Source organism: Falco punctatus (genome assembly GCF_963210335.1).
Source record: "Falco punctatus genome assembly, chromosome: 9".
NCBI classification, from domain to species: domain Eukaryota; kingdom Metazoa; phylum Chordata; class Aves; order Falconiformes; family Falconidae; genus Falco; species Falco punctatus.
In genome coordinates this window covers 40,003,249-40,017,114 of record NC_137589.1, presented here as the reverse complement: position 1 = coordinate 40,017,114, position 13,866 = coordinate 40,003,249, and the positions used below count along the sequence as shown (strand labels likewise).

Sequence of the window (13,866 nt, the reverse complement as noted above, 5' to 3'; positions counted from 1 at the left end):
AAGAGATACTATTTTTCTGCCTATCCAAACCCAGGACACACTTTACCTTCTCCAGCTGATCCACTGCCTCCTGGCTCTGCTCTTTCTGTGGAAGAAAAGTGATGCACCAGTGTCAAGAGAAAATACTCTCACACATCTGAAACACATTTTCACTTCAACAAAGTAGGATACATGCCCAATTCACGCAAACAGAATTTCCACTGTCCTTTCTGTAGAGGACTAGGAAGTTCATCTTAGCTATTAAAAATACGAGATCTGGAGCTGCCTTCACTAATGTACTTCATATGCCAGGCATCTTTTTCATCGCTCAGTAGATTGCCACAGTTGCTCTCCAACACCGCTGCTGAAACCCCTCCATGTCTACATCTGAGCATCTACCAACCTCAGTTAAACTCGCATCCCCACATCTGTGCAACTGACGGCAGTAATCCTGGTGTATTGGGGTGATCGCCAGAAATGCTGGGGTTTTTTTAAGAACACCACCAATAAATAAATAAAAAAAACAACCAACCAATAACCCCAAACAAAAACGTAGTCTTTTCCTTTAACTGAGACCTCAGACCTTTATTCCACTGAAGAGCTGGCCTTAAGTCACGCAGAGCCACACTGGTGTTGGCAGACTTCTGCAGGAGGTGGTATGGGAGGGCTGAAGCCAGATACCAAGAGAAGGGGTAATTCTGTCCTAGCCCATTTCCATCTTAGCGGTGAAGTATTTGGAGATTTGTTGTCCGTAGGTAATGCACCTTTAGATATGAGGTGAAGGAGACAAAGGTGGCAGCTGCCTACCCAGGCCGCCACACAACTGTGCTGCTGCGTTTGCTATTTGCTTGTTGTCTCCCTGACAGCTTCTTCACAGATGCCTCGCAACTAACTACATACGCAGGACTTTTTTGCCTTCCCAAAGAATGAGCATTGTCCAAGCTCTTTCTTTACTACTACTGCTACTACTTCAATGCATTTTGAAAGATGACTACAGACGGAAGAGCGATGAGTGACAGGTTTTGATTCTAGCAATGCCCATGCACAACATAACCAGCAAAAGCAAAGGCAAGACCACCAATGCAGCAAAGGCCCTACACAGCTGCAGGCCGGCGTAAAAGCAGGCAAACAAGGAGAATCTTGGGTGGGCAATGCACTATGCCAAGTTCCTCTGCAGCCCAGCTAAAACACAAAAAGAAACAGAATGGAACAAAAATAACCCAAAGCCCAAAGGAAAACAACAAGGGGGGGGTCACGGCGTACACCGGGAAATGCTGAACTTTGCTGCAAAAAGTGCACTTTTACAGAGGAACAAAATGGGGAAAAGCATTTCACACAAGAAAGGCTCTTTTCAGACTGAAACAAGTCCACTTGGCTGCATTTCTTGCAGTGTTAAAGCTGAAGGCTGAAAAGCTGCAGCGGGAATCCATGCAGGCCACAGGACAAAGCAGTTCACTCAGCGTGCCAAGAGAAGCTGAGGATATGATCAGAAACCAGCCCCAGACCCTCTCAGGCCTACTGCTCCCACTCTGCCGATATCGTTAGACCAGCAGCACCACCTGCAGAAACAGCTTTTCACACTGCTGCCAGCACCAGAATTGTGTGTTTCAAGGATTCGGACCAGGCGCAGAAATAGCTGTTTTATCAGGATGCTTATCATCCAGGGAAAGCCTGATGAGATCAGCAGAGCACACTTAAATGGAAACAACAAAACTCCGTTTCTTGTTCCTCAGTTGAGCCAATACATTCACAAGGGGCTCAACGTCTAAGGCCGCTGAACAGGTTTTCCGTGCAGCTCATTTTCTTCCCTACAGAGTGCTGTGTAAGCAGCCTTCCTTGTGGCACTAGGAGAGAACCCATAACTCTGCAGACACCCAAAGAGCTTGGAGGAGCAGCGAGGACCATGTCAGACTGGTTGGTTGGATTGTTTCTTACCAACTCCTCTATCTGTGTAACGAACTGCTTGTTCGTTAAGATTGCTGGAATCCAGGGCTACTGCCAGCTCCCGGTAACGTGTCTGATGGGCACATGCAGACAGGAGAAAAAGGAAGGAGCAGAAGAGGAGGAGGGGAGGAAAAAAGCAGTAATCAAAAAGGACAGCAAAATAAATCCTATCAAACTGTGATAACCAGATTCTCCAAACAAAACAAAAATCTGCCGTTTCCACAAAAGCAGCTGAGGCATCAACACATTTTATCCATTCTGCCAAGGCTTCATTTTGACCTAACAGTGACTCAGAAATAAGAACGGCAGCTGCACGGAAGCCAGCTTATCCCCAGTCCCCAAACTGGAAACACCTCCGATACCTGCCTCCCAGTGTTGATCACAACTACCCGATGATAGCACAAGACAACACTAGACAGCAGTGAACGAGAACTGTGCATTCAATTAGGTCTCGCTAACACTGCCGAAAGCAGAGTCCCAGTAAGTTATCAACAGTAGCAAATAAGAAAGGGGGCGGGGGGGGGCGGGGGGGGGGGGACACGACGACAACACTGAGAACAACCTCCTTCCATTTCCTTAATATTTGCGGAAGAAACAGCACTTTCTCCATTCACATATGATGTAGACTACAAGCAAAGCAGTCAAGTCAGCCAGTTTTATTCCCCACGGCAACAAGTCACTACTAAGTAAGAACTGACTATCACAATAATACTCCTTATAGCACCTTTCACTCCAAAGTACCACACAGAGAAAACATCCTTTTCTGGGTAAGGATAGATGCAGACTCCCTCTGCGACAAGCTAATGTCAATGATGCAGGTTGATTTCCCATTCTTTTCCACTAAATCAAGAATACATCTTTCCACGAATACATGCTGTCCGTTCATCCCACTCAGCTTTTCTTCCCACTGCTGAAAGTTTACGTTCTAAACCAGGATTTTTTGCTTCTCAGTGCTTAAATATCATATTGTTCAGTAGGATGACTGCAGACACCGCTGGGATCCAAGAGTGTTTTCTTGAGCTGACTGCTTAAAGCTCCACATCAAATATCAAGAGAATTAACAGGACAAAAGGATCAAAACGAGGCTGTACCCGAGAACACGGGGCAGTAACGTCACCCAACTCTTCAAGCTCACACACTAGATTAATGGCAAAGGACGCACCAAGAAGCGAGCGAGGGCAAAAGCCAGATGGTGGCCACTCTGCTCTGAAAAGCGCTACCTTCAGGATGTATCTGGGGAAAACAGAGATCGCTGGATGCAGATTAAGATAGAAAAGAACAGGTCAGCAACTACCTGAAAACTTTTTGGTTTTAGTTTTTGAGTCAAACTCAAACGCTCCCTCTAAAACTTGGTGAGATGTGCGGCACGCTATGAACCACAAGTTTAGAAGGAGGACATTTACGAACAGGCCAAACTCAGCGTGGCTGGGAGCAGGTGCCAGTGGCCCTCATGGAGCGATGAATCCCATGACTAGAAGAAACTAAACGGAAAAGGGCCAAAAACCTGTTCCTGGACAGCAATGCAAGTTCTCATCCAGCCTTCGTGGGAGGATGAACAGCCTCTGACCACTCCTCTACCCACCGTGAACCAGACAACTTCATTTATCTTGTACAGCATCAGAGCGCCATGAAGACCCAGAGCAGTGCTCTAGCGTTTCATGGCAAATTATTTCATCATCCAGCTCTGCTAAGCCATAATTTAAAAACACTACAAAACAAACGAGATAATCGTTTTCAACATTCAACCCCACCAATGTATCACAGCTCTTTGCAATGCCACCTGCAAGGGTTCCCTCTTACTTCAGTCGCTTCCTTCTTGGCACTTCACAGGAAACAAGAAATCTCTCTCTTGGCATTCCCCGTCTACCTGCTCAGCACTTTTCTCGTGAATCGAGCAGCAAGAATACGGTGATGGTGAAGACATTTAAGGAAAGCAATAAAGTGGAAGACTGCAGAGGGAAACAAACAGAATTTTCTCCGTTTCTTTTTAGCAGGACAGATACTTGTGCTCTCAAGGGAAAACGTATGTTAGGTGCTTCTAGGAAGGTCAGGAATTCCCTTACTTCTTCCAGCTACAGGTCACCTCACCCTTATTGGTTCAAACACTCCTCAACATGAAACATCAGATGGACAAGAGGAATACCTTCACCAGTACATGTCAAAAATGTTTCCTTCATTTCTTCCGGTCCAGACATTCTGTTTGCTTAACGCTTCAAGATGCAAAGAACAGTCATGTGCCTTAACCACAAGAACTTCCTCCTTCCTCCACCATCAGTTGTGAAATAAATCAAAAAAAAAAACAACCAACAACTCAATAAACTACTTGAACAGCTGGATTTGTTGGAAACAGAGAGAATTAGGAACAAGACACTTCTCGGGAAATTATGCATTGTGAGGTTCTAATAACACAACAAAAAAAAGTTAGTAATTCTGCTCAGCTTGGAACGCCATGCTTGATCCATTTGCTTTCACACACGGAGTCCTGTTTTGCTGGGCTTTCTGCGTTTCACAGCCAAGAAAGCTGAAGTGGCTGAGATGGGAAGGGTCTGCCTTGCATGAAGACACCAATGGCAGCAGCAGCTCATGCCAACAATCAGCATTCCTGCCCTAGTAGCGTCAAGTGTGCTTCTGAACAGCATTTTCCTGACGCAGGATTTTTACAAGACGGCAACTGGAAAAAGAAATCTGTCATGACATATTGCAATTAAAGATCAGTTTACAAATGATTTCTGAAACCCCAGACACAACGGTCCACATAACAGCCAATCAGATCAAAATGCATCTCTCCGTGCTAAGAAAACGACAGCGGAGAAAAAACTGGGCTCAGAAACTTTGTGCATTTCCAGAGTCTGTATTACACAGCCAGATCAGATGGTATAAAAGCTTGTGATTTTAAAAGTTGTCAAACACGTCAGGAATTTAAAGCCAATGTCTGGAGCATGTCAGTTGGCACACAGTACTTTTCCCAGAAGAGGAGCAGCTGCCTTTATTTCAAGGGTAACTTAAGCCACTGACTGGGGAGGAAAAAAAAAACAAACCCAAAAATAAACAAAAGAGCAGTTTCTTCCCTCACAGGCTCAGGTTCACACCGGCTTGCTCTCTGAACTGCTAACAGCTGGCTTCCTGAATTCCCTTCCTAACTGGCTGCTTCTCTTAACTTTCCCCAGCTGACCTTCAAGTTACCATTGTCCAATTCACCTTCTGCAAGGGTGGGTACAAACACCACCCCTATTCAACTGGCTTCTCAGTGAGACCACGAGACAGCTGCGTAACCAAAATGCCAAACAGATACAAAGCAGGAAAAGTCTTCGTATTGTCACGCGCTGTATGTTCAGTCACCCTCTCATATTGCAGAACATTCTTTTCGCAGACCAGCGTCACAACAGCTTTCAGCCTCCTGCTCCAGCTCCTTCAAACAGACCTTCTGTTCCTCAGAGGCCTCGCTGAAGGCCTTTGACCAAGAGGATGCCTTGATGGGGTTTTGTGCCTTCCTTTCAGAACAAGAGTTAAGCCTTGCCCCCACTCTCAGAAGCACAGTCTTACAACGGTCAGTGTGATCTACCCTCACAGCCTGGAAGCAGTATGGGCACCTGTTGGATCCTCCGTTCAGCCATTTCCAGTTTCTTACGCAAATCCTTTATATATATCTGCAAGGCTGAGTCCTGGGAAACCAGGCAGCGAAACTTCCGTGACAGCTTCGAATTCTGCAGCTTCATTTCCTCACTGCTTTTCCTGAAACAAACCAAAATTAAAGCAGCATCACTGTATGTACTACGGGTCTGGGCAAGTACATGTCATAAATTTACAATCCAGCTAGTCATAACACTTAGAATCACAGAAACATCACATCCAGTCACTTTTTTTAAGCTGAATATCCAACCTCCCAAGTCACCACCTGTGGTGCATGCCCCTTGTGAAGTTTTGTGGCTCTACCGGGAAGAGCAGTGTTACTCTGCAGTAACAAGCAGCAGATGGACTTACCTTTGTTTGTACAGCTCCTCTTTCAGGTCTTCTGCCTCCTTCATTAACTCTTCCTTACGCTGCAGAAAAAAAGAAATGACTGATTCAGCTGCAGACTTCAGCAAAATACTTCACCTTTAGCACATCAGCTGAACTGGAAAGCATCAGAACTTTGGCAAAATCCTTCACGACAGGTTGCTTAGAACCTCCTGAATTTGCCAGGAATAAATCTGCTCAGCCTTTTCAAACGCGATGCTACTAACTGAACGTGAGGTCCTTTCTGCAGACTTCTGGATGAATATCAATACTGAAGTGTCTGCCTGACGGAGACCCTCCTGAGACAAGGTCTCGGTGGCGCTTCTGTTGCGTGGAGCTGGCAAGACTAATGAAGTAAGGTGCCGGATCTGAAGACAGCAACTGGACCATATGATTAGTGGTCACAGAAACCTGAATGAAGTTTGCCTTGACCATGGAGAACACAGGGCTTTACAAGGTTAATTAACAATTCAGAATGTTCATTTCTGCCTCTTCTCCGAGCAGGGACTACAGACTTTGCATTAGTGTACTGACAAGCAAATAGCCAAAGGCAGAGCTGCTGGTGAAGCATAAGCAGAGGTGACTCTTACCTCCTCTGCCTGTTTCTGCTGCAGAGAGACGTAGGCCAAAGTGCGTTCCAGCTCCAATTCCCTCTCGCGCGATGAACATAAACGATCAGCAAGGCTCTCGGCTTCTCCTGAACAAGTCAGAACAGAGTGAGTTGAGGCTGGACCACAAAGGGCTTTTTGGAACTGCTAAACAGCACTTTCTACTTTGTCAACAAGCTCTTAAGGCAGCACAGAGCTTTGCAAGTCAGCAGACCTGGTTCCGCCCCTGGCTCTACAGGTGGCTCACTAGCAGCTCTGGGCAGTAAAGCTCTCAGTAACTACCATCCTCACTTTGAGGGAGATGACGAAACTTCCTCTGCAGAATAGGCAATATGTTGGTTGGGATCTTTCTTTCTAATAGAAATTGTTGCTCAAACTTGGTTCAGAATGAAGGGCTCGGGTAAAACCCACCTTTACGCGATAGCTGTGTGGGAGTGAGGGTGGCAAAAAGGGAACTAAGTTTTAAAAGGATCAGAAGAAAGTCAGAAAGGAGCAGCCTGGGGTAGTCACCTGGGCTGAACAGGGCTGACAAGGCTTTAGCGATGCACTAAAGAACCTCAACTGCCATGGGATCAACATGCTCCCACTTGGGGGCAGCTCGGGGGACAGAGGCAGCGATGGTGCCCACTATTGCCCACCGAGGAGTCGGCCACTGCTGTGAGCTGGCTGCCAGCAACTGTCATGCCTCTGGCTTGAAATTCACACTTTGACCAACAGCTTGAGCTGGAGTGCCCACAGTCAATTACCTGATTTCTCCCCTGCAGCTTGCTGAGTACGTGCAAGTGCCGCCTGCAACTCAGACTTCTCAGAAGCTACAATTCCAGTAGTCTGGATACGAACCTTTGGGAAAGGAAAATCGGCTCAGCACAAAACTTCTTTGCTTGTAATTGCAACATCACTGTTGCCACAAAAGGCTAACTCAGTAAAGGTAAAGAGCTCGTGCAGTTAAGCACAGTCGGGCTGACTGCCAGTTTTCCTGAAGGAACGCGCTCGTGGCTTCCCGAGTAAAGACTACGAATGGTCAGTAATCCAGAGAACAGCAGAAGGCAGGTAGTGTTACTGTAATGGAGGCTCTGCCTTACCCGTAGCTGTCTCCTCAGCGCGGCTTGCTCTTCAGAAAATTTCTTTTCCAACTCCTTCTTTTCCTGTATAAAGAAATGATGCCTATTTAGCACAAAAACATAGATGGGTAACCCTTGTTTTGTGTCAAACTAAAAAAGCAGTGATACATTGGTAGTACTTGCAGCATCGAAACGACAGCAGTCTTTTTAAAGACATACTTCAGCCTTGCGTTATTTGAACGCCTTCACTATTTATCCATCCTAGATTGGCAGTAACAGCACAGCACCATCGCTGCTAGCATAAAAACAGTAGTGCTTGGAAGCAAGCTACTGGCAAGGACTTGTATTCTCCTGCCTCCACCACACTCCTCTAATACTTGAGTATTTAAACGTTCGCTTGTGTCAAAATAAGAACGCTACCTGCCAAGCAGGCCTAACTCATCAAGTCAAATTATTCAACCCTACGCTACAAATGAAACTGAATCTAACATAAGACAAGACCACACGTGCCTGGGCCACAGCCCACTATACTCTCTACGCCGCCAAGGAAGAGATACTATTTTTCTGCCTATCCAAAACCAGGACACACTTTACCTTCTCCAGCTGATCCACTGCCTCCTGGCTCTGCTCTTTCTGTGGAAGAAAAGTGATGCACCAGTGTCAAGAGAAAATACTCTCATACATCTGAAACACGTTTTCACTTCAACAAAGTAGGATACATGCCCAATTCACGCAAACAGAATTTCCACTGTCCTTTCTGTAGAGGACTAGGAAGTTCATCTTAGCTATTAAAAATACGAGATCTGGAGCTGCCTTCACTAATGTACTTCATATGCCAGGCATCTTTTTCATCGCTCAGTAGATTGCCACAGTTGCTCTCCAACACCGCTGCTGAAACCCCTCCATGTCTACATCTGAGCATCTACCAACCTCAGTTAAACTCGCATCCCCACATCTGTGCAACTGATGGCAGTAATCCTGGTGTATTGGGGTGATCGCCAGAAATGCTGGGGTTTTTTAAAAAAAAACACCAATAAATAAATAAATAAAAAACCCAACCAACCAATAACCCCAAACAAAAACGTAGTCTTTTCCTTTAACTGAGACCTCAGACCTTTATTCCACTGAAGAGCTGGCCTTAAGTCACGCAGAGCCGCACTGGTGTTGGCAGACTTCTGCAGGAGGTGGTATGGGAGGGCTGAAGCCAGATACAAAGAGAAGGGGTAATTCTGTCCTAGCCCATTTCCATCTTAGCGGTGAAGTATTTGGAGATCTGTTGTCCGTAGGTAATGCACCTTTAGATATGAGGTGAAGGAGACAAAGGTGGCAGCTGCCTACCCAGGCCGCCACACAACTGTGCTGCTGCGTTTGCTATTTGCTTGTTGTCTCCCTGACAGCTTCTTCACAGATGCCTCGCAACTAACTACATACGCAGGACTTTTTTGCCTTCCCAAAGAATGAGCATTGTCCAAGCTCTTTCTTTACTACTACTGCTACTACTTCAATGCATTTTGAAAGATGACTACAGACGGAAGAGCGATGAGTGACAGGTTTTGATTCTAGCAATGCCCATGCACAACATAACCAGCAAAAGCAAAGGCAAGACCACCAATGCAGCAAAGGCCCTACACAGCTGCAGGCCGGCGTAAAAGCAGGCAAACAAGGAGAATCTTGGGTGGGCAATGCACTATGCCAAGTTCCTCTGCAGCCCAGCTAAAACACAAAAAGAAACAGAATGGAACAAAAATAACCCAAAGCCCAAAGGAAAACAACAAGGGGGGGGTCACGGCGTACACCGGGAAATGCTGAACTTTGCTGCAAAAAGTGTACTTTTACAGAGGAACAAAATGGGGAAAAGCATTTCACACAAGAAAGGCTCTTTTCAGACTGAAACAAGTCCACTTGGCTGCATTTCTTGCAGTGTTAAAGCTGAAGGCTGAAAAGCTGCAGCGGGAATCCATGCAGGCCACAGGACAAAGCAGTTCACTCAGCGTGCCAAGAGAAGCTGAGGATATGATCAGAAACCAGCCCCAGACCCTCTCAGGCCTACTGCTCCCACTCTGCCGATATCGTTAGACCAGCAGCACCACCTGCAGAAACAGCTTTTCACACTGCAGCCAGCACCAGAATTGTGTGTTTCAAGGATTCGGACCAGGCGCAGAAATAGCTATTTTATCAGGATGCTTATCATCCAGGGAAAGCCTGATGAGATCAGCAGAGCACACTTAAATGGAACCAACAAAACTCCGTTTCTTGTTCCTCAGTTGAGCCAATACATTCACAAGGGGCTCAACGTCTAAGGCCGCTGAACAGGTTTTCCGTGCAGCTCATTTTCTTCCCTACAGAGTGCTGTGTAAGCAGCCTTCCTTGTGGCACTAGGAGAGAACCCATAACTCTGCAGACACCCAAAGAGCTTGGAGGAGCAGCGAGGACCATGTCAGACTGGTTGGTTGGATTGTTTCTTACCAACTCCTCTATCTGTGTAACGAACTGCTTGTTCGTTAAGATTGCTGGAATCCAGGGCTACTGCCAGCTCCCGGTAACGTGTCTGATGGGCACATGCAGACAGGAGAAAAAGGAAGGAGCAGAAGAGGAGGAGGGGAGGAAAAAAGCAGTAATTAAAAAGGACAGCAAAATAAATCCTATCAAACTGTGATAACCAGATTCTCCAAACAAAACAAAAATCTGCCGTTTCCACAAAAGCAGCTGAGGCATCAACACATTTTATCCATTCTGCCAAGGCTTCATTTTGACCTAACAGTGACTCAGAAATAAGAACGGCAGCTGCACGGAAGCCAGCTTATCCCCAGTCCCCAAACTGGAAACACCTCCGATACCTGCCTCCCAGTGTTGATCACAACTACCCGATGATAGCACAAGACAACACTAGACAGCAGTGAACGAGAACTGTGCATTCAATTAGGTCTCGCTAACACTGCCGAAAGCAGAGTCCCAGTAAGTTATCAACAGTAGCAAATAAGAAAGGGGGCGGGGGGGTGGGGGACGGGGACACTGAGAACAACCTCCTTCCGTTTCCTTAATATTTGCGGAAGAAACAGCACTTTCTCCATTCACATATGATGTAGACTACAAGCAAAGCAGTCAAGTCAGCCAGTTTTATTCCCCACGGCAACAAGTCACTACTAAGTAAGAACTGACTATCACAATAATACTCCTTATAGCACCTTTCACTCCAAAGTACCACACAGAGAAAACATCCTTTTCTGGGTAAGGATAGATGCAGACTCCCTCTGCGACAAGCTAATGTCAATGATGCAGGTTGATTTCCCATTCTTTTCCACTAAATCAAGAATACATCTTTCCACGAATACATGCTGTCCGTTCATCCCACTCAGCTTTTCTTCCCACTGCTGAAAGTTTACGTTCTAAACCAGGATTTTTTGCTTCTCAGTGCTTAAATATCATATTGTTCAGTAGGATGACTGCAGACACCGCTGAGATCCAGGAGTGTTTTCTTGAGCTGACTGCTTAAAGCTCCACATCAAATATCAAGAGAATTAATAGGACAAAAGGAATACAAAGGCAAATCAGAGTGAACTCCATTCCGTCTTGCAGGTTTCACTGCATCTATCCGGTACCCCTGGTGATTACTATAGTTACGCTTATTGATAAGAGACGCACGGATATGTAGGAAACAGGAGTTACTTTATGACAACTGAACTGAAACAATGGTAGGAAAATAAGCTACCAAAATGATGCAAGTGAAACGAAAATCAGAGCTTTGCCACAGCAACAGCGGAAGACAATTCTGGGCTACCAAATTTGACTTCCCTGAGCTTCTATCACAATTTGAGCAAGCCTTCCATTTAAATAAACTGCCTGAAAAGAATTGTTTTAAAAAGGCTGGGGGGTTATGTTTGTGCCTGAACACGTTTCTATTGCTTATCGGCATAGTTCCTGCCCTTTCCTCTTCAGAAGCCTGGCAACGTGAAGACGCTAAAGCCTGTAAACGCTTGACTCAAAGGATCCGACTTCCTGCCTAAACCTATTTAAACCCAGTACTGGAACTTGCCAGACTGTACATCCCCGGCGCAAGTTTCATCGCCTGTTGTAAAATGGGTTGGCAGGAATAACTAGACAGCTTCCTCAGGGCAGCTGCTTGCCTGCAGATCAGCAGAGTCATGCCCTTCAGAAACAAGGCCCTAGGGACTACAGCAACGACACGCACAGCGGGAGAAATACAGACCAAGAAAACACTACCTCTCCCTACTGCGCTTGCCCTCAGCAGTTCAGTTAGTTTATCGCCTCGCCCCACACTCCTCCTTTCCTCAAAGCTCAGCTGTCTCGCGGAAGAGGTTCCGACAAGGTTCACTTTTTCACACGTTCAGTTCGACACAAACCAGAAGGGCGCAAGCACTTTACGAGCAATGGCAACGCATGGTATCAACTAGCTCCATGATAATAAAAACAGCAACAAAACTCAAGCAACTGAGAGGGGCTATGTCAGGACAAGGCTCCACCCAAGAAATCGAGGCCAGCGTAAACAGAACCTGAAGCATGCAGTAGGGAGAGCGAGTCACTGCGAGGGACACGAGCACTGCCTCACCTTCCTCCTGTCCAATGAGGGTATGGCTACCCCATTGGAGCGCTTCAGGTCTGACACCGGCACCTTCAGAATGTTCAGAATCTGAAGGAGGTGAAAGAAAAGGGGAAACGGCTCAGAAAAGGACAGAGAGAAAGTGTCAATCGAAGGTAGCCAAAGAAACCGGCATCCTCCGGCTGGCCAGGAGCACGCAGCTCAAAGCAGCAGCTCTGGGCACACCCAGGGCTGCGTGACAGCACCGCACGATCAGACGCGGCTTTGGCACGTACCCTGAGCTCTAGTGTGCACCTTCCAGCAGCGGTAGCTGCTAACTATTGTGGCACGCTTCGCGTGCTGGCGATACAGGCAGCTGCGCCAGTCATCTATTACACCCGCATAACCATTTCCCGGCTCTAGTCACGTTGTTCAGAAAACCAAAGAACAAGGAGGTAGCAAGTGAGCTGGGACAAAGACCGAGGCACTCACGTTCTCTGGAGGCTGCTGGTCATCGCCCGGGGGAGTCTCAGGTCGACCGTCTCCGTTAGTTTTGCGGTTTTCCTTACTTGCTGCAGCTGCTCCAGGGCTCTTCTTCTGCTGATACTCCTTCAGCTGTGAAAAATAATAATAATCTGAAATCCAAACAGAACATGCCTTCTGTGAGAATGATGTCAACCCCCCAGCCCCAGCTCCACTGGGTAAAAAGACCAAGTGTAAGGACAAGAGAAACGCTCTTCAATGAGTTTGTCGCCCGGGGGGCAAGAAAAATAAAAATCAAAACACGTCCAAAAAAAAGGCTAAAGTAAGATCTAATGTGATGCGTTTACGACAAGAGGCTCAGAGCTGCAAACGGTCAACTTTTGTACACAGCTAAGAGTTGCTGGGAAACGACTTGACACTCCATCCTGCAACTAAAAGGAGATGAAAAGAAGTATCTTGGGGTGGGGTTTTTTTAGGGTTCTAACTAAGAGCATTGAGGAAAAACGAGTAAAGGGCAATGAAATCTGAATGTTAAGTGAAACATCAGCACCTGACAGTAAGATCTCCCACTCTGTGAAAGACTTTGAGAAGGAAAATTGCAGTCCTTACAGACAAATGCCATGTTAATACAAGCAGCGTAGTCACTGTGAACTAAGGGGAGAAGCAACCTACAACTCATTTTTCAATCACACCCACTTCACCCCGGAAAAGCTAGTCGGATAAGCCGTTCGCTTGAATTCGGCGAGGTCTTCCGAGCCGAATCGTTTGTGCTCCAGCAGGGTGAAGCCCCCAGGCAAGCGAGCCCCAGGCAGTTCGGTCAACCGCCCGCTTCCCCAGCCCGCAGCCCGCCCTCCGGCCCCCCGCCGGGCCGGGCCGGGCCGGGCCGCGCCGCGCCTCGGCCTCCAGGTGGGGAAAGAAGGACCCGTTATTGGCAGAATTCCAAAATGGAAGCCCGAACCGCTCCAGGACACTTTCCCCTCCCCAGGACTTTCACATACGCCGCCGACGCCGCGGCCGGGGAAATAAGTAACATGAGACCAAAAACCCCCAAAAAAGGGTGTGGGGGAGGCCAGGGGGAGGGAAAACCGCCAAACCGAACCCGGCGGACCCACGGCACCGCCGGCCCGGCCCGCCCCGGCCCCCGCCGCCCCTCACCTTCTCCCTGCCCGCCGCCAGCCCGCTCCGCCTGCTGCCGTCCGCCACGGCCGCCCCGCGCCTGCGCCGCCTTGGCTTCGCCCACCACCGGCGGCAGCAGCCA

The 13,866-nt window shown here is 47.3% G+C and overlaps 1 protein-coding gene across 1 annotated transcript in view; it reads right to left on the bottom strand.

Moving 5' to 3' along the window:
* LOC308069075 (golgin subfamily A member 2-like) overlaps nucleotides 1–13,866 on the bottom strand; it is a 161,117-nt gene that overhangs the window by 10,719 nt on the left and 136,532 nt on the right. The window contains exon 3 of the mRNA XM_080400821.1: nucleotides 5,905–5,963. Coding sequence (XP_080256947.1) covers nucleotides 5,905–5,948 — 44 coding nt within the window. The 5' untranslated portion in view covers nucleotides 5,949–5,963. The remainder of the gene's footprint in view (nucleotides 1–5,904; nucleotides 5,964–13,866) is intronic.